The sequence below is a fragment of the Lacerta agilis genome, chromosome 1, assembly GCF_009819535.1.
Source record: "Lacerta agilis isolate rLacAgi1 chromosome 1, rLacAgi1.pri, whole genome shotgun sequence".
Taxonomy (NCBI): Eukaryota; Metazoa; Chordata; class Lepidosauria; order Squamata; family Lacertidae; genus Lacerta; species Lacerta agilis.
In genome coordinates this window covers 5,147,982-5,168,741 of record NC_046312.1, presented here as the reverse complement: position 1 = coordinate 5,168,741, position 20,760 = coordinate 5,147,982, and the positions used below count along the sequence as shown (strand labels likewise).

At 48.3% G+C, this 20,760-nt stretch overlaps 1 protein-coding gene across 2 annotated transcripts; it reads left to right on the top strand.

Annotated features, from left to right (window-relative positions):
- Positions 1-1,703: 1,703 nt before the first annotated feature.
- On the top strand, positions 1,704-20,462 carry GMFB (glia maturation factor beta). 2 transcript variants are annotated; one of them, XM_033165964.1, is made up of 7 exons: positions 1,704-1,805; positions 7,905-8,001; positions 12,146-12,195; positions 13,881-13,930; positions 14,657-14,739; positions 16,440-16,513; positions 20,074-20,462. In XM_033165964.1, the coding sequence occupies exons 1-7, from the start codon at positions 1,803-1,805 to the stop codon at positions 20,143-20,145; spliced, it is 429 nt and encodes a 142-aa protein (XP_033021855.1). In that variant the 5' UTR covers positions 1,704-1,802; the 3' UTR covers positions 20,146-20,462. The 2 variants fall into 2 exon arrangements, with proteins under 2 accessions (XP_033021855.1, XP_033021943.1); XM_033166052.1 differs by lacking the exon at positions 1,704-1,805 and adding an exon at positions 1,825-1,892.
- The last annotated feature ends 298 nt before the right edge of the window (positions 20,463-20,760 follow it).

Genomic DNA, 20,760 nt, shown 5'->3' with positions numbered 1-20,760 from the left:
TTGTCTTCCATAAACACGGGTTTTAAATGTGAGTCTGTAAGTGACTGTGGAGGCCAATTCTGGATCCACATGTCCTTCCACAGTGGGGACATTGGTTTCCAGGCGCGAGTTGATCACGGTGTGGATTTGCCAAGCGTGCCTTCCTCTTAGCATGTTTCTCCCTTTTGTCCTGAGTTTGTGTGTCTTCAAAGCCCATGACACCTTTGGTAAAGGCTGTTCTCCAGTTGAAGCGATAACAGGCCAGTGATTCCCAGTTGTTGGTGTTTATACTACTTTTTTTGTTTAGATTTTCCTTTGAGACAGTGTTTAAACCTCTTTTGTTGGCCACCTGCATTACACTTTAGTAATAAGAAAAAAATCTGCCCTTATTCCCTTATGGGGTACACAAGAGCCCTTGCAAAGTCCTTTGCAGGTTCTCCATTGGCAGGAGTAAAAAACAGAGGCCAACCAGAGAAGATTGAGAAGCAAAGCAGCTAGTCAGCTTGATCTTTATTGAAGCTGTTGCAACAGCGGTGATTTTCAGGGGGAAAGACCCAGAACAAAGCAGGCTTTCCATTTTTAAGTTTGGAGTAGAGTGGTTGCTTTGGAAGACGATCATCAGGCATCCGCACAACATGACCAGTCCAACAAAGTTGATGTTGAAGAATCGTTGCTTCCACGCAGGCGATCTTTGCTTCTTCCAGCACACTGGCATTAGTTCTCCTGTCTTCCCAAGTGATGTGTAAAATTAACATGTGTGCTTGTGGGAGATGAGCGCCACAGCCCCATAGTTTCCTTTGACTGAACTTCACCGTCCAGGGGTTCTTTTGACTTTTCACCCGGGGGAGGTGGGTTATAGGTGTATTTTATTATTGTTTTTATTATGTGTTTTAGGTTTTCATCTTGCATTTTTATGTTGCAATCCTCCCTGAGATTTATGGGTGAAGGGTGGTATGTATTTATTTATGTATGTATAAATAAAATAAAATAAAGTAAAATAAAATTTCATAGAATCCTAGAGTTGGAAGAGACCGCAAGGGCCATCCAGTCCAACCCCCTGCCAAGCAGGAAACACCATCAAAGCATTCCTGACAGGAATTGCTCAAAATGCCACGCATAGCTGTCAACTTTTCCCTTTTCTTGTGGGGAATCCTATTCGGAATAAGGGAATTTCCCTTTAAAAAAGGGAAAAGTTGACAGCTATGATGCCACGTCTTCCTCCCCCAGCCGCCTTCTCACATGGCATTTTGTTTGTTCGACTGCAGCAAACCTGCTGCCAATAAACACGCGGCTGTCGCTTTTCCAATTTCTCATGCCTTTTATTATTTGCCAGCCACCTGGGCGTTTTAAATTTATCAACGTCTCTCCCCCCCTTTGGTTGCCATGGCAACGCCGCTTCCTGCCGGGCGAGGCGGGGGAGGGGGCAGGAAGTAGAATCCCCGCCCGCCCCCGCCCCCCGGGCTATCGAGAGAGGCCGGGGACACCGCGGGGGGCGCCTTCAGTCTCGGGCCTCTCTAGGCGTGGGCGGCTGGACGGATGCCTGCCTTGGAGGAGGATAATCACATGAGCGAGGGCGGTGGGGCAGGGGGGAGGGGGGAGAAAAAGAAAACGCTGACAGGAATGGCACTTTCCGCTAGCCGTAGCTCAGGCGACGCCTCCGGCCGTGCCCAGCTTCGCCTCTGATTGGCTCGGGGGCCGGGACGGACATGCGCGCCGAGCGGGGCTGAGGCCGGATTGAAAGTGATCCGGGGAGGGCGCTCGGGGGCTCTTAAAGGGGCCGCGCTGCTGAAGGGACTTGAGGGGAAGGCTGTTGCTGGAGCAAGATGGTGAGTGCGGGGGGATCGCTGGGTCGGAGAGGGGAGGCCCGGGCTGGGCTGGGCTGGCTCCTTCGCCGCTTCCACATTCCCGGGAAGGTTTGTGCCCTTAAGAGTTCCGAGGTGGGGTGTCTAAAACCCCCCATGTCCCTGTGAGAAGGCGGCTGGGGGAGGAAGACAGGGCATTTTGAGCAATAAATGTGACTTGTGACAAAAAAATATATATAGATGTTGCGATGGCCTCCCGCTGCAGGGGTGGTTTGGTATTTGTTTAAACCGTGTATGTTCCTGTGCGTATCGGGGGGGGGGGAGCGTTTTGTTATAGGTTTGTTTTTGTTTTTGTTCCTGTTCTCACTATGTATCTTTATTTTGTGCTGTATTTTTTTTTTATGCTGCGAACTGCCCTGAGATCTTTGGAGGAAGGGCGGTATGCAAATTTAATAAATAAAAGCAACACACACAAGAACTTAAAACTCAAAACAGTGCATTTTCCCAGACCTTCTGGGAAGGCTAGAGAAGACCCCTGTCCCTCAAAGGAAAAAACAAAACTACTGTAAACAGAAACTGTGATGCTTCATTGCAAGACAAGGGCCAGATTGGACATTCTTTACCCACTTTGCATTTAGTGGGACTGTGCTTGGGGAAAAGGCGCTGGCGAGGCTGCCTCCCTGCCCCGCACCCTCTTTTGTCTTATTTTTACTGCCCCACCCTGATCCACTCGCCCTCTGGAAATGCCAGGATTGGGGGTGATTGGTGTGGATATGTTTCTCTTTGCCACACTTAAGTGCCGTGCACAGGTGTGTTTTCCTGTACTCCTTAATCCAGGACAAGTATACTTTATGTCTGTACTCACACCAGGAATGTGGATTAAATTTCCCCTCTTCACTCACTGCAAGCATGAATGGAGAGGGTGTGGAGATGAGTGGCTGAAAAATGCTTTTCACCACTGATAAATCCACATTCTGTGATGTGGAAAGTGCAGTCCTGCGTGTGCCGACTTGGAAATAAAGCCTCCTGAACTCACTCTCACATAGGTCTGTCCAGGATTGAGTCCTTGTCCTTGTGATGGGAGGGGTTGATGGTAGGACTCTTCCCCCTTAATACATGTTTATTCCTAAAGTGGAGGATGGAATCTGTATTGTCCCAGAATACTTCAACCCTGCTCCCACTAATGGACTCACAGCTGTCCATGGAGGCGCAGGTCAATTCTGTGCCCAGGGCGGCTGTCTACCAGCTCCATCTGGTACGCAGGCTGAGACCCTACCTGGCCACAGACTGTCTTGCCAGAGTGGTGCATGCTTTGGTTATCTTCCGCTTGGACTACTGCAATGTGCTGTACTTGGGGCTACCTTTGAAGGTGACGCGGAAACTACAACTAATCCAGAATGTGGCTGCTAGGCTGGTGACTGGGAGCGGCCGCTGAGACCATATAACACCGGTCTTAAAAGACCTCCATTGGCTCCCAGTACGTTTCCGGGCACATTTCAAAGTGTTGGTGCTGACCTTTAAAGCCCTAAACGGCCAGTATACCTGAAGAAGCGTCTCCAACCCCATCTTTCCACCAGGACACTGAGGTCCAGCTCCAAGGGCCTTCTGGCGGTTCCCTTGCTGCGAGAAGCGAAGTTACAGGGAATCAGGCAGAGGTTCAAATAAATAAACAACTATCTGACTTTTAGAAGACGTCTGAAGGCAGCCCTGTTTAGGGAAGCTTTTAATGTTTGATGAATCATTGTATTTTAATATTCTGCTGGAAGCCGCCCAGAGTGGCTGGGGAAGCCCAGTCAGATGGGCGGGGTAGAAATAATAAATTATTATTATTATTTCTTGCTGTCAATGGGACTCCTTCATTTTATGTACAATCTGGATCAACACCAATAGCGATTTTTGTGTGTGTGTCATTATGCACTTTAGCCACCCTGGATAATAATAACATAAAGAGCTGTGAGAGGATGGAATTTTTACTTGGTATCTCTTCCAAGGCACACCCTTGCCTAGTCATTCTAATCTGCTTCTGTTAATGGTAAATTTAGAAGCGGGCTGGCTGTTGTGTTTGGCTAATCTAGTGTAAAAGGTTGTGGTGTGTATGCATACATCTTAAGTTCCCTTTTGGCTCCTTCTGTCCATCTAATTGATCTCTCGGAGAAAGCTAAAGTAGAACAGTTGCACTGTTCCAAAATGGGATGCCTTCGCTTTGGGAAATCATTGAGGTAAGAGTGCCCACTCCACCCACGACTGCCTTCTCTCCCCTCTTCCCCAAAACCCACTCATGGAGCCCAGAAAGGGCTGAATCTGCTATCTGTCTCTAGTCTCTTGGGTTCCAGTTACAGGTAGGTAGCCGTGTTGGTCTGCCATAGTCAAAACAAAATAAAAAATAAAAAAATCCTTCCAGTAGCACTTTAGTTGGTCTCTAAGGTGCTACTGGAATGATTTTTTATTTTTTATTTTGTTTAGTCTCTTGGGGAAGTTCACGCCAGTATAAACATCCTCTTCTTCCTCTTCTGCCCACCCACCACTGCTGCTCATGTGTAACTCTCTGCTCACCCTCCAACCATCATTACGTCTTCTGACAGCGAACGCTCGTGGTGCAGCCACATTTCTAGCCAAAATGGAGTCCACAGAGCATCTGCTTTACATGAAGAAGGTCCCAGGTTCATTTCCAAGTAATAATAATAATAATAATAATAATAATAATAATAATTTATTTATACCCTGCACATCTGGCTGGGTTTCCCCAGCCACTTTGGGCAGTTCCCAGCAGAAACTAAAAACATGATAAAAGATCAAACATTAAAAACTTTCCTAAACAGGGTTTGCCTTCAGATGTCTACTAAAAGTCAGATAGTTGTTTATTTCCTTAACATCTGATGGGAGGGCGTTCCACAGGGCGGTGCCACTACTCAGGGTGCCACTACTGAGAAGCCCCTCTGCCTGGTTGTGCTGGGAGAGGCTTCCTGTTTGAAACTCCGGAAAGTTGCTGCCAGTCAGTGTAGACAGTACTAAGGAGATGGACCGCAGGCAGTGACTGCAGGCATTTTGGAGCAGGGCAGCTACTTACCCTATCCTATCTTAAGAACGGTATTAGTATTCTCGGGAGAAGCCTGGGGCTTGCAACAATCTTTTTAAAACACCTCAAGGGTGCCAAGAACGAACCATGGAAGTCCAAGCATGCTCAATGGACAAGGAATGTAGAGTGGGAGGAGGGGAAGAGAGTAAAATGCCCCCCCAAGAGGAACACCCCCTTGAAGAAAAGAGGCTACTCTGCATTTTCTTGCAGGTTCTTTTATATAGAGTATTTTTTGCCCTAATGATACTGTTCCTCTACCGACCCAGCATGGTGGATCAACTTGAGAAGAACTCTGTCTGGAGTGGGGAATCATTGGCCATGCAGATTTTGTTGGATTCAGATTCTCATGATCCCTGACCATTAGCCATGCTTGCAGGGGCTGAGGGGAACAGGAGTCCTGTAAACCCCCCCCCCCCCCCAAGAAAGGGCCCCAGGTTCCTTATCGCTGCTAGAGGAGAGTTTGTGTTCCCTTGGCTTGGCTTGCTGTTGTGAGCTTATTTGCTTTCTGAAAACAAACTGCAACCACTTGTGGGTTGGAGGGAGGATGTATAAGCTTTGTTACTGTTCTTATTACGAATTTTGTGTTTGTATTTTGCATTTTTATGGTGTGAACTGCCCTGAGATCTGTGACTGAAGGGCAGTATACACATTTAAGTAAATTAATAATAATAATAATAATGGCCATTCTTTGCATGCAACCAGTGTCAGCTGGTGGGAAGGGGCTGGTGCTTGTGTAGGGAGAGCAGTTCGGTTAGATCATGGGTAGGCAAACTAAGGCCCGGGGGCCGGATCCGGCCCAATCGCCTTCTAAATCCGGCCCGCTGATGGTCCGGGAATCAGCATGTTTTTACATGAATAGAATGTGTCCTTTTAGTTAAAATGCATCTCTGGGTTATTTGTGGGGCCTGCCTGGTGTTTTTACATGAGTAGAATGTGTCCTTTTATTTAAAATGCATCTCTGGGTTATTTGTGGGGCATAGGAATTTGTTCATTTTTTCCCTTCAAAATATAATCTGGCCCCTCACAAGGTCTGAGGGACAGTGGACCGGCCCCCTGCTGAAAAGGTTTGCTGATCCCTGGGTTAGATGGCCTTGGGTCTTTGGAAGCAAAGGAATCTGCTTTCTCCTGCGTCAGGGCATTGCTCCATCCAGCTCAGCATTGTCTACACTGACTGGCAGCAGCTCTCCAGGGTTTCAGGCAGGGTCTCTCCCAGCTACACCTGGATGTGCTGGGGATTGGACCTGGTTTCTTCTGTGTGCAAATCAGATGCTTTGCCATCTGAACCATGACCACATCCCCTTTGAAAGTTTGTGCGCTCGCCCTGCCCAATTTCTCTTAAATTCTTAACTACCTGTACTTGCGATGGTCAAAAGGCTAGTTCTCAAGGAAATTGGCTTGTGTGCCAAAGGCCTGTTGATGTAAAACTCTTTCAACAGGCTTCGGTTAGACTTTAGAGGCCTTGAGCTGTTTTGTTTGTGAGAGCCTTAAGTCAGGCTGTGAGTAAAAAAAAAAAAAAATACACAGACAGAAATGTAGGGCATGTCTGTCTTGCAAAACCTAATCCAGTTTTACTGTCAAGATTTCTGTCTCCTCCCCACCCCAGGAATTATGTGCTTCGTAGGTTTGCACAGGAGCTTCACTCCTTTGAAGAAAAAATATTTTTAGTTCCAGCAAAAGAAACAATGAGATGGTCCCTGCCCCACGCAGCTTACAATTGAAACAGCAGCAGCAGAAGTGGACTCCCTCTGCTCCCCTCTAAAAAAAAAAAAAACCCTCTGGCATTTAAACAGGTTTAAACCATTGCACATAAGTCGTTCCAAATCCCCACACGGCAGGGAGATGCGAGCTGGAGACTCGCAGATGCCTTTCCTTCTCTTTTCCTTGGCAACAGGGCTGCAGTAAGCTGTTTCTGATGCTTGCGGGTGCCTTGTCGGCTCAGGGCCTCCTATGATGAGGAAATGATTTCTGGGTGGTCCACGTACCTGGAGGCAGCCTATTCAGGGAACTGGGCTGTGCCTCCACTTGACACAATCGCTGAGCTGCATTTATTTGTGAGTGTAACCGCCAGGAATACGTTTCCACAAAGCTACGTGCTTGTAGGAGCAGAGAACCTCAAGCTGGAATAACGAAGGACGTCTTTTGCGACGACGCTTTGTCTCTTCTCTCCCGTTTCTGCTCTTTGCAGTCCTTCCACTTGCATCAGCTTGGCCCTTCCATGCGGGAAATGACTATCTTGAGATGCATTTCACTGCAGAGAGCAAAGGAATTTGTAGGGTGGGTTGTTTTGTCTTGGCTGTAAGATGAACATTGAGGCAGTGATGTATATATCCAGAAACTCTGGTGTGGGCTAATTCCTGGCGGGGAGATGACTTCATCTTGTCCCTTTATTTGCTTATTTTTATATGCCAACTTTCATCCATGGAGGCATACACGATTCTCCCCTTCTCATTTTATCCTTTTAGAAACCCTGTGAGTTGTAGTTCAGCAACAATGTTCCGTATACCTGGCCTATCTCATCCAGCATCAGTGATCAACCAGATCTCCTCTATTTCTGGACTTCCCCAGTGGCATGAGCAGAAAAGTCCTTCCTCAAGTTCTCCGCTTGCAGCAGGGAATAGGGAGGTGTGCCTGGAATTCCCGACTCCCACCAACCAGCATGACCAATGGTTAGGGGAAAAGGGAGCTGCAGCCAGCCTAGCAATATCTAGAGAGGGCTCAGGTTCCCTATCCCTGGTCTGCAGTAACCTTCCTCATAATGGGGCTACAACTCTCCACGTTGGGGAAGGCTGGTGTTGGCAGTACTGAGCCAGACAGACCAATGGTCGGACTTTGTGCAGGGCCGCTTCCCCTGTTCCCACTGCAGGATCACACAGCTACGTCCCCACAAAGCATTTCGGAATAGTTACTTGTTTCCTCTTACTAGTTTCTGGGGCTTTGCGCCTGCTCCAGACCTTCCAACAGCCGGGGATCGGAGAGCTGCGGCTGACTGAAATGAAGAATGTCTTATTCATCTCCCTCCTCGTCTCTCCTTCCCTGCCCCCTTGCAGAGTGAATCCCTCGTGGTTTGTGACGTGGCCGAAGACCTTGTGGAGAAGCTGAGAAAATTCCGTTTCCGCAAAGAGACGAACAATGCTGCGATTATCAGTAAGACGGTCTCCCCACCAGGGTTTCAAGGCCTTGTGCTGGGTTGGGGTGGAGAAGGGATCTGCTGAGTAAGAGCAGAGGGCATTGTGGACTCTGCGTTTGGCCTGAGACTTCCTTGCACTTTGCTTTCTGAGAGCAGAGCTGAAATAACTTTTGCATTTTGATGTCAGGAAAAAAAAACCGAACAAAACCCCCCATGTCCTAGACAATTTGGAGAGCTGGTTCAGTGGCAACCTTTGTGTCTGCCACAGGTTACCAGTTGCTGGAAACCGCTGGATAGGAGAGAACTCTTGTGCTCGAATCCTGCTTGCTAGTTTCCCGCAGGCCACTGTGAGAACAGGGTGATGGACTAGAGGGGCCATTGGCCTGATCCAGCAGAGCTCTCCTTGTGGATTTGTGAGTCCGCTGAGTGGCCGGAGGCAAGATGCGGGCACTCAGTCCCAACTTTGCATAGTGGGAGATATGTTGTTGGAATGTAGTGAGCAGTGTTAGAAATTCAGATACCGGTATATAAACTAGGCGGTAAATGGCTTCTTAAACCAATGTTACGGTTGCCAAAGCGGAATGCCTAGTTGCTATTTTGGGGCCAGGCGGCTCGAAATTGGTCCCTGAAATTCAATTTGATTGTGCAGATAAAATAAAAAAATTATACAGGACGTGGTATTAGTGTGTGAAAGCAGCCAAGATCCAAGGACCCCCCAGGCAGGCGCTTTCAGGTGGTGGAGATATCAGGCGCTGTATTGGCACCCGGTCATCTTCACTTGGTCGCAAGTGGCCAGGTGCAAAATGCGCCCGGCGCCTGCCTAATTTCGAATGCTGGCAGTGAGAAGCATTGAGATGGGGGCGGGGCCCACAAGCCAGTGGGGGGGGGCTAGAGGCAGAAGTGGGCGGAGCAATGGGCATTACGATTGCCTTTATTCAGTCGGCCAGATTCCAGCCGTTCAAAGATAAGGGGGCTCTCTCACATTTTGTCTGCACACAAACACGCATTGTGTATATATAAGCCTCATTCCATGCAAGCAAAAGGTATTCATGGTTGGAGGACACAAGCCAGCCAAATAGGTTTGGGGACAGGGGGTGGGGCTTGAGGAGAAGGGATGTGGCTTAGAGGGAGGCCTGAGAGTTGCCTCTGGCCCTTGGGATCCCCACTCCTGGTGTAGCAAAACAGTAGGGTATTAAATGGCCAGCAGAGTCTTGGAGGCGGCTTCTCCAAGATGTCCCAAATTATGTCAACACCGTAATTAAGCTTCGGGTCTGTCGGTCCAGAGCTGACCTTGTTGGCTTCAGTGACTCCTCCGTGGAGCCTCTTTTATCATCCTGACGATCCCTTTAAAAAGAAGAAGTATAAAGAGATTACTGCCCTCATGGTTACAAAGATAAGTGGATTTATCTCGGCTTACGTTCTTTTCCAAATGTTTCTTCTTTCTCCTGTCTCTCCTTCCCTGCCCTGGTTGAGCAAACGTCTCTTAACTACAAAAATCTGCTGTCTTGGCATTTGCTATGGGTGGCTTGGAGAGGTTGGGCAGTATTTATGTTTGCGTGCATGTGGTTGAACTATTTTTATCCCACCATAATAAAACACAAATTAAAAGCTAGCTAGCAAAAAATAAAATAAAATAAAATTGCTCAACAGCCACCAGGCAAAAAAATAAAATAAAATCTAAAAGCACAATTTTCATCTGGTTCCAAACAGCAAAAATATCTTCCTGGGGGGAAAAGCAAGTTCTGTAGCTTGGGTGCTGTGGCTGAGAAGGTCTTGTCCCTGCTGAGGTGTCCCCCATCTTAAATTTATGCATCCAGTTCTTCCTGCCTAAGTGCAGAACCTTACATTTGTTCCTATTTAAATTCATTTTGTTACCTTGGGCCCAGTTCTCCAATCCGTTAAGGTCATATTGAATCCCGATTCTATCTTCTGTGGCATTAGCTACCCCTCCCAGTTTGGTGTCACCTGCAAATTTGATGAGCACCCCCTCTTTTCCTTCGTCCAAGTCATTTATAAAGCTGTTGAACAATGGGCCCAGGTGGCACCCCACTTGTCAGTGTTGCCTGGTAAAGGAGTGTCTTTGTGGCAGAGGGTGATGCTCAACAGCAGGGGTGGGACCATGTTCAGCCCTCTAGACCCTTGCAACTCTTCCCTGGGCCTCATCCCCCGTCAACCTTGCTTTGCGCCCTCCTTGAGTGTTTTTGCCTGGCTGGGATTTGCCCTTGAACTTTGACAATTTCCCTTGCTTGTCTGCATGGAAGACAGAGAAGGGTTTCCAAATGGGTGTGGAAAATAGCCTCTCGTACAAAAGAAAACCTGTCGCTCCTCGTCCTCTTGCCTCTGGCCCTGCCAACTTCTGGCATTTTGCCCTTGGAACAGTGTCCAGAATCCTCTTGGTGGGTCAAGTGAGAGTTGCTCCGAAGGCTGGCCTGTTAATTGTGCCACAGCCCATGGTTGTTGGCTGCAGCCAGAGAGTAGGGCAGGGCGAGCAGCCCTGAACAAAAGGAAGCAGTAGACCCATGGACACCAGTGGACCTAGCTTATTGTTTAGTCGTGTCCGACTCTTCGTGACCCCATGGACCAGAGCACTCCAGGCACTCCTGTCTGCACTGCCTCCTGCAGTTTGGTCAGACTCATGTTGGTCGCTTCAAGAACACTGTCCAACCATCTCATCCTCTGTCATCCCCTTCTCCTTGTGCCCTCCATCTTTCCCAACATCAGGGTCTTTTCCAGGGAGTCTTCTCTTCTCATGAGGTGGCCAAAGTACAGTGGTACCCCGCAAGACGAATGCCTCGCTAGACGAAAAACTCGCAAAACGAAAGGGTTTTGCGAGTTTTTAGTTGACCCGCAAGACGAATTCGTCTATGCCTGTTTTTCGCAAGACGAATTCGTCTGGCGAGGTACCACTGTAAGCTGGCTTACCTTTTCGCTCTGGTCGGGAGGGGTGATGTCCGCGTCCGCCATTTTGGATCGACTGTGCATGCGCAGTCGATCCAAAATGGCAGACGCGGACAACATCCCTCCCGACCGCAGCGAAAAGGTAAGCTCCACTGCCGGTCGGGAGGGGGCCGTGGGATCGTGCCCGATGTCGGGCATGATCCCACGGCCCTCTCCCTCCTTCCCGGAGCCCCGCCGCTGCGTTTTAAGACTGCAACGATCGTTGCAGTCTTAAAACTCGGCGGCGCGGAGCTCCGGTGCCGGTCGGGAGGGGGCCGTGGGATCGTGCCCAATGTCGGGCAGGATCCCACGGCCCCCTCCCTCCCTCCCGGAGCCGCGGAGCTGCGTTTTAAGACTGCAGCGATTGCTGCAGTCTTAAAACACAGCACCGCGGAGGTCCGGTGCCGGTCGGGAGGGGGCCGTGGGATCATGCCCGATGTCGGGCATCATCCCACGGCCCCCTCCCTCCCTCCCGGAGCCGCGGAGCTGCGTTTTAAGACTGCAGCGAGCGAACAGCAGCGCTGCTGTTCGCTCACTGCAGTCTTAAAACGCGGCTTGGCTTGGCTCCGGTGCCGGTCGGGAGGGGCCCCCGGACTTTTTTTCCCATAGGAACGCATTAATTAAATTTTAATGCGTTCCTATGGGAAAAGGTGCCTCGCAAGACGAAATTTCCGCAAGACGAAGAGTCTTGCGGAACGAATTAATTTCGTCTTGCGAGGCACCACTGTACTGGAGCCTCATTATCAGGATCTGTCCTTCCAGTGAACACTCAGGGCTGATTTCCTTCAGAATGGATAGGTTTGATCTTTTTGCAGTCCATGGGTCTCTCCAGAGTCTCCTCCAGCACCAGAATTCAAAAGCATCCATTCTTCAGCGATCAGCCTTCTTGATGGTCCAGCTCTCACTTCCAAACATCACCACTGGGAAAACCATAGCTTTAACTATACGGACCTTTGTCGGCAAGGTGATGTGTCTGCTTTTGAAGATGCTGTCTAGGTTTGTCATTGCTTTTCTCCCAAGAAGCAGGCGTCTTTTAATTTCGTGACTGCTGTCACCATCCACAGTGATCATGGAACCCATGACCTAGCTTAGTCGTGTTCATTAATTTCCATGGGTTCATTTCAATTTCTGCTCTTGAGTTGCACACCGCCCGGGGCTAGTAGTAGTGTTGCCCTCTGTAAACACAAACTTCACCTCTGTTCCTCTTTCTCCCTTTTATTATAGTGAAGATCGACAAGGATAAGCAGCTGGTGGTTCTGGATGAGGAACATGAGGTTTGTGGATGGTTCTATTTATATAGTGTGGATTTTGTGTCTCATGCCTTGAGCTACAAACTGCTTCAAAGCTGGGGCTGCAGCTTCTCACAGCATAGATTTTCCTTTTGCTGGATTTCGAAAGTGAACTGCTGGACCATTTGGAAAATGGTTTCTTTGTCTGCAGTACTGGTTCCTGCAGGATGCTCTGAAACCATGCCCAGGTGGTCTTGGCAGAAGTAGCAACATCGCGCTTGGCATGTCTGTTTTGAAACAAACCCCACTGGGCTTAGTGGGCCTTATTTCCTAGCTTTGGGCAACCTGGTGCTGTTCAAATGTTTTGGACTACAACTCCCATCAACCTCAGTGTGATTCGTCCCTTCTGAGTGGAGCTGATGTGAGTTGTATTCCAAAGCTTCTGGAGGGCACCAGATGATGATGATAAGATATCAAGATGGAGCTCAGAAATCAAGACAACGGCAAATACAAAAAAGAATGGGAAATGTTTATTATGTATTTACAAAATTTACATTAGTAGGATTTTAGGAACACTTGCAATTTAAGGAGGATTTAGAAATAATGTGGGTTGTGAAAAACTGGAATACAGGTGAAACTCGAAAAATTAGAATATCGTGGAAAGGTTCATTTCTTTCAGTAATTCAACTTAAAAGGTGAAACTAATATATGAGATAGACTCATGACATGCAAAGCGAGATATGTCAAGCCTTTATTTGTTATAATTGTGATGATTATGGCGTACAGCTGACGAGAACCCCAAATTAACAATTTCAACTTTGGGGTTTTCATCAGCTGTGCACCATAATCATCACAATTATAACAAATAAAGGCTTGACATATCTCGCTTTGCATGTCATGAGTCTATCTCGTATATTAAACTTCAGTAGCTAATGAAAACAATTGCTTACATAAATGGACTTTTCCACAACATTCTAATTTTTCGAGTTTCTCCTATATACCACCCATCACCTCAGGGCAGTTCACAGAATAAAACACAGCAAATAAGTAAATAACTTAGTTACTGTTACATGCTGTATTTTTTGCTCCATAAGACGCACTTTTTTCCTCCTAAAAAGTAAGGGGAAATGTCTGTGCATCTTATGGAGCGAATGCATGGTCCCTGGAGCCGAATTGCCTAGGGGCCAAAAGCAGATCGTGCTCTTTTTTTTTTACAAAGAGAGAAGGGGGTGTTGAAAGGAAGCAGCTGAACAGCTGTTCAGCAAGTGATGGGATAAGGCTCCCTTTCCAGCCCCGCCCCCTTGCCCAGGCCTTCATTGTTGAATGTTCTGCAGACGGAGGCTGTTTGTTTCCCCAGCTACATGTGACTGGCTGATTAGATTATCTGTCTGGAAATTGTAGAAATGGCTGTAGGACTAGAAGCTGCAGAACTGTGAGTTGAACCCCATAAAAACAGGGCTTTTCCTCTTTGAAAAAGAAGCTGCACCACTTTCAGTTGATCCTCAAAAAAGGGCTTTTCTCTTTGCAGAAAAAAAGCTGCACCACTTTGAGCTGATCCTCAAAAAAACAGGGCTTTCCCCCTTTCCTCCTCTAAAAACTAGGTGTGTCTTATGTTCAGGTGCGTCTTATGGAGCGAAAAATACGGTGTGCCATTTTGTACAGCTGTTGGATATATCTGTGGATTCCTGTGTGCACAACCCTGTCTCTTGTTTTATTTTTAATGCAACCAGGGCATTTCTCCGGATGAGCTAAAAGACGAGCTGCCCGAGAGGCAACCCCGATATCCTTTTTTTGACGGCAGCAATATTTTGCTTTAGAAGAACCCATTTCCGGTCTGCATATTGGTGCTTGCAAAAGCCTCAAGCTAGCGCACCTGGCTTTGCCTGGGCAAGTGGTGTGGGCCACGAAACAGGTGTACAAATCGATGGGTCAGTGGTGGCGATTCCAGGTTCAATCCCCAGCATGGGAACAGCTGAAAACCTTTTAGCTGAACAGCCTGAAACCTTGCCAGACAGTGTAGATAGTGCTCCATGGACTACTGGTGCCCCACAAGCTTCATTCAGGTGGTCTGCGGCATGTCTGTTAAAGTGCAATTAGGTAAAGGTAAAGGACCCCTGGATTGTTAAGTCCAGTCAAAGGCGACTATGGGGTTGCAGTGCTCATCTCGCTTTCAGGCCGAGGGAGCCGGCGTTTGTCCACAGACAGCTTTTAAAAGTGGAGTGATCCTGCTTTAAATGCATAGTGCGGATGGGACCTCAGGATGGAAGGGGGGGGCGCTGCTCAGACCAAACAAGGGCCCCAAGGAAGTGCTTCCAACTGTCTTGATAGTGTCATGGCCTTCCTTAGTCCATTTCAGCGTTTCATTGATTTGAACGTAGCAGCCCCAGGTATAAACTGCCCCCTCGCCTGCAAACTCTGCTTAAAAACTCAGCACTTTGTCACAGGCAGGTTTCAAGATCCTCTCTTGCCCACCCCTCCCACTTCCATTTTCCTTAACTGAGAAAACGTTCATCGTCTACAGCTACAAGTACCAGCACGACGACGGGAGAGTCTCTTACCCGCTCTGCTTCATCTTCTCCAGCCCTGTCGGTAAGTCAAGCTCCGGCTGGCTGATGGGGGGGGGAGTTTTCTTCCGTACAAATTCCTGCTCTGCAGGGGGTTGAACTGGATGACCTTTTGAGGACCCTTCCAGCTCTCTACAGTTCTGCAAAGCAAAACGCAGTTGCCTGATGGGCTTCAAGATGGAAACGGCTGGTTGCCATAAGGACAGCAAGTTCCGCTGGGAGCCATGTTTTGATCGGACGGGACAAACACACGTCTTAGGATAGCCCTAAGAACAGCCCACACGTGATCTGGGGGGAGGTGGTGTTGGTGAAGCTTGTGAATTGCCCTTTTCAGGACCCCCATGCTCTCAAATTGAAGTGTTTACACCCGCCTTTGTTCGCCCGGCATCCTCCAGAAGTTGTTGGACTAGAACTCCCATTGTGCACTGGCAGGGGCTGATGGGAGTTGTAGTCCAACACCCTCTGGAGGGCGCCAGGCCGACAAAGGCTGGCTTAGATTTTGGAGCCCATGCAGTGCAATTTTTCATCATCAAAATTTTATTCGACCGTCAGTCAGAAAACAAAGATTTATCCATACAAAAATTAAAATGACTAAGCATCTAAAAGAACATGACACTTAAGCCAGCAATAAAAGTAGATTATACATTTAGACCCATGTCAATGCTGTCAATTTTAACCTTACGGCGCTTAAGGGCCAAAAAAAGGAATTTGGTACCAAGGATGCTGTTGCTCCAGTAAAGTTATTCTGCAAAAACAAAACCTGTTTTTCTCTGTCTACAGGACTAGGTTGGGATAGCAGTGGAGCTATAAATTTTTGTCTAAGGTCTACGTAAAATGGGCAGATCAGAAGATTATGTTCAGTTGACACAACCGCTCCCAAGGCACAGGGACAAAATCTCTGGGCATATGGGACTCCCCTGTACCTTCCCAACAAAACCGCCGATTCCAGCACATTTAACCTGGCAGCTGTGAAAAGCCTACGGGACTCCACGTAGTGGATTCCCGCCAGATAAGGGGCTGGTGAAATCTGAAATATCTGGTCCCCCCAAAACACCCCAGGTTTCACAAGAACAGTGTCCTCTTGTCTTGCAATGTCCCTCAATCTTTGAGAGATCTAGCTTGTCATAGATTCCAGGTAAAGATGCGACAATACGCAAGCCTGTACTTCATTTATAATCTCCTTTTCCCATGATGATTGGAAGTCATCCCTCAGTATCAAGGGGTGTGCAATTTTTAAGAGTGTCAAGCTAGGACCTAGCAGAGACCAGGGTTCAAATCCCCACTGGCCATGAAGCTCAATGAGTGTGACCTTAGGCCAGTCATTTCCTTCTGTTAGCCCAGCCTACCTTGCAGTGTTGTTGTAGGGATTAAATGAGGGGGAGAACGGCGTACACCACTTTGAGCTCCTAGGAGGAAAAGGTGGGATATAAATGCAACCAATTAATAAATAAAAAGGGCCACTTGCAAGGGACGAAAATCTGGTAGAGCGGCTTTTGCTTGGCCAGGTGCCCTCCAGAACTACAGTTCCCATCGCCCCAGTGGGAGTTGCAGTCCAGAGCATCTGACGGGTGACAGGTTGGCGAAGCCTTTAGCAGAGCAAGGAGCCGATAGCGAGTGGGGAGAAGCGGCCTATTCCGTCTGTACCCCTGCCCCACTCATCCTGAACGGACTGCCTTAATGCTGGTCTTGCTTTGCCCCGATCTGATTCCCTCCTGATAATTGCAGGGTGCAAGCCTGAGCAACAGATGATGTACGCCGGCAGCAAAAATAAGCTCGTACAGACAGCGGAACTCACAAAGGTAAGAGTGGAATGTGCCCAGAATTTGCCAGGTATGAACTTACTGCATTGTGGGGAAGGGTAGTGGTTTAATAGAAGGGGGGGGGAGCCCTGACTGACTTCAGCTGCAAAAGCTGAGGCTGCTGAACAGAATCTTGAGCTGGGGTGTTGTTTTGGGTTCTTTCTTGGGTGTGGGTGTTGTTGTTTTGTATCGTTTTCGATCCTGTTGTGATATCCTGTTCTCAGTACTGGCCCCGACTTGGTGGAACAGTCTGGCACAAGAGACCAGGGCCCTGCGGGATTTGGCATCTTTCCACAGGGCCTGCAAGACGGAGCTGTTCCACCTGGCCTTTGGGTTGGTTTCTGTTTGATACTTATGCTTCATTCTTCTATTGGTGGGCTATTTGAAAATGAGACTGCAGTTTTAATTTTGAATTTTGAATTTGTATTTTAATCTGTATTTTAAATTGATTGTTTTTATGTTTTTGCTGTGATTTTAATTAGTGTTAGCCGCCCTGAGCCCGGTTTTTGGCTGGGAAGGGCGGGGTATAAATAAAATTTTATTATTATTATTATTATTATTATTTTATTATTATATATACAGTGATACCCCGGGTTACGTAAGCGATCTGTTCCGGGTTGCGGTACGTAACGTAAGTTTCAGATGTGTTGGGCAAGAGAGGGGCACCTGCCTTCCCGCCTGCTCAGGGCTGACTGGGACCAGCACAAGCTGTCTGGCTTAGTCTTGCAGAGCAAATCTGGTGTGGAGAACTGGATTTCTAGCTGTGTGCTCCAGCTTACAAGGGAGACAAGAATTAGATCAGTCTTCTCTAACCTGGTGCCCTCTACATAGTTTGGAGCCCAGCTCCCCTCTTCCCCAGGCATCTAGGGCAGGGTGAACTAGACTTCCAGCTTATTATACCCTTCAGCTTCCTACTGTGCCCTTAATCCTCTGAGCAAGGAGCGGCACTTCCTAGCTGGCCTGTCTCGAGCAGGGGTTGTGTTCTGCTGCCTGGTCCTTCCATCGCTCCCCTGAGGAGACTCTTCCTTCCACCCCACCATGTTTTCCACAATTGTCCTACTGTGGTTTTGAATGCAGTAACTAATCTGCACTTTGTGATTGAGCTTCGGGGGGCCCCCTCCCATCTTTCCGTTTTACATCAATGCATGAATCAATAGCGTAAAATGCAGTCTGAGCTGACATCTCTGCCTGGATTCAGAGGAAGCATTAAATAACACCGCGGTGGCTAATGCACGCCTCTTCTCCTCCCCTGTTCCTCAGGCAATTCCTGGGGCAGCAGCTGCTGCTCTTCTTCTGCCCCTCTAAGAGATCCTGCAGAGCAGGGGTTGGTGACTCTCAGGCCAGCGGACCAGTCTTGACCCACCCACAGGGTCTAATAATAATAATAAATAATTTATTTATTATTTATACCCTGCCCATCTGGCTGGGTTTCCCCAGCTACTCTGGGCGGCCTCCAACAGAATATTAAAATGCAACAATCTATTAAACATTAAAAGCTTCCCTAAACTGGGCTGCCTTCAGATGTCTTCTAAAAGTCTGGTAGTTGTTTTTCTCTTTGACATCTGGTGGGAGGGCGTTCCACAGGGCGGGTGCCACTACCGAGAAGGCCCTCTGTCCAGTTCCCTGTAGCTTGGCTTCTTGTAATGAGGGAACAGCCCTCGGCGCTGGACCTCAGTGTCTGGGCAGAACAATGGGGGTGGAGACGCTCCTTCAGGTATACTGGACCGAGACCGTTTAGGGCTTTAAAGGTCAGCACCAACACTTTGAATTGTGCTCGGAAACGTACTGGGAGCCAGTGGAGGTCTTTCAAGACCAGTCTAGCTGCCGCATTCTGGATTAGTTGTAGTTTCCAGGTCACCTTCAAAGGCAGCCCCACGTAGAGCGCATTGCAGTAATCCAAGTGAGAGATAACTGAGCATGCACCACTCTGGCGAACAGGTAGGGTCTCAGCCTGCGTACCAGATGGAGCTGGTAGATGGCTGCCCTGGACACAGAATTAACCTGCGCCTCCATGGGCAGCTGTAAGTCCAAAATGACTCCCAGGCTGCGCACCTGGTCCTTCAGGGGCACAGTTAACCCATTCAGGACCTTCACACCTGCCTGCCTCCTGTCCCCCCGAAACGGTACTTCCGTCTTGTCAGGATTCAGCCTCAATCTGTTAGCCGCCATCCATCCTCCAACCGCCTCCAGACACTCACACAAGACCTTCACCGCCTTCACTGGTGAAGTTGGCCTGGGAGGCTGTATCCTCCAAACCACACTGCCCAACAGCAGACGTCTCTGGATTAAGTATCAGGGATGTAGTCAGTGTTTGTCGTTGGCCTCCCTCCGTCTCCCTCCGAGGGTGAAGTCGAACTTCTGTGTTAGCAGCACCGAAGTGACGTCCCTGGGGCACAAGCCTGGGCAGGGTGTATGGAGGTCCTGGGCTGGTCCAGATTAAGAGGCCTCACTGATGGGGTCCAAAGGAAAGCAGAGCAAGGCATTTGGCACCAGCTTGGCTGCAGGAGTTGCCGGGAGGAGGCACTTTCATCCGCTCAATCCTCTGGAGTTCGCATGCAGGGGAAGTCCTAGGTCACTAAGGGTTTGAGACCCATCGGCTACACTTACCTGGTTTAGCTGGCCGTCAAATCTGTCCCTGGGGTGTGTCGCTGCATGCTGACAGCTTACCAAAGCGTTCTGTCTGTGCAAAGGTTTCTCTGTTAGGAAAACATTATTTAAGACAGGAGGAGGAGGAGGAGTTTGGATTTGATATCCTGCTTTTCACTACCCGAAGGAGTCTCAAAGCGGCTAACATTCTCCTTTCCCTTCCTCCCCCACAACAAACACTCTGTGAGGTGAGTGGGGCTGAGAGACTTCAGAGAAGTGTGACTAGCCCAAGGTCACCCAGCAGCTGCATGTGGAGGAGTGGAGACACGAACCCGATTCCCCAGATTACAAGTCTACCACTCTTAACCACTACACCACACTGGCTCTCAACGCCCTCCCACACAGATAAAAGTTCCTTTAAAGAGGGTTCCAGAATTTTTCTTTAGTGTGTAGGAGTGGCACTCTAGGCTTGATTGGTGTCAGCCGGAGGTGAAATAAAGGGTGGAAGTTGCAGGCTGCAATTTCCGCACGAGGAAAGCACACACACACATACACACCATTAGCACACACGCTGACAACAAGGTTGGAAGTAAGACAATGTGTGCTGCCGATACTGTGAGTTTTGCTGTGTCAGGATTGTTAATTACTGCACTGAGATTATACCATGCTGGAGAGATAAAAAAGGAATGTAAATAACTTGTATATAACAGTAACAGAAATGCTTGTGCAGCCAGTCAAGCAATACAGAAGCTCTTGACTGTGAATTTGAGTGTGACTCCTGTTCTTGTCCTCTGCCTCCGGGGAAAACTCTGCTACAAACAGTAAGAAGTGCTTTTACCGAGGGGCCATCACACAAGCAGAAAAACACAGCAGAAGTGTGTGGGTGGCAACCTCTAATATGTTATATCGGCCAAGACCATAGTTGCTAACACAATACTTTTCTTTTTCTCCCCCCCCCTTTTTTTTTACTAAAGGTATTTGAAATCAGGAATACAGAAGACCTCACTGAGGAGTGGCTGCATGAGAAGCTTGGCTTCTTCCATTGAAAGACTCTTAAGCATTCCAGCCTGGTGTGAACTGGAACCAGACACGACTCCTCCTCCTCCTCCTCTTTAGACCCACAAAGAATGCACTGTATAGTCGTTTCCTGCAGTGTGTGTATGTATGTACATATATATTTTTGTGCGTGCAAAGTTTCTACAAGCGTGGGGAGAAGTGGCAGTTCCTGCGTAACCAAACTTTGCCCAAGAGGTCCTTTTTCCTTCCCTCTCTTTATAACTGTTTTAAAAGGGAACAGCTCTCCTGCAGGGACAATTCCACCTCCCCTCCCTCTTGTGACTAACATTTCTATATGGCTTAATCTGGAACTCGTAACTGTGGCAGGTATGTGGCACAGTCTTGGGGCCCTCTGTATCGCTCTTGCTTGTGCCGTGGGCTCTGTTTGCAGGATGTTCCCAGTCAAATATGTAGCCTTTTCTCTCCCCCCCCCCCACCTTGCCTGAGCTGCAGAGGCATCCTTGTTTGACAGAGACTGGACACTTAATGGCTTGTATGTGAAAACAGCATTTTCTTAAGTGACTTGAATCTTCTAGACATCAAAGGGTTTAGAACCAATCTCAAATGCAATTTTTCTGAAGTATTAATCACACCCTCGCTTCTTC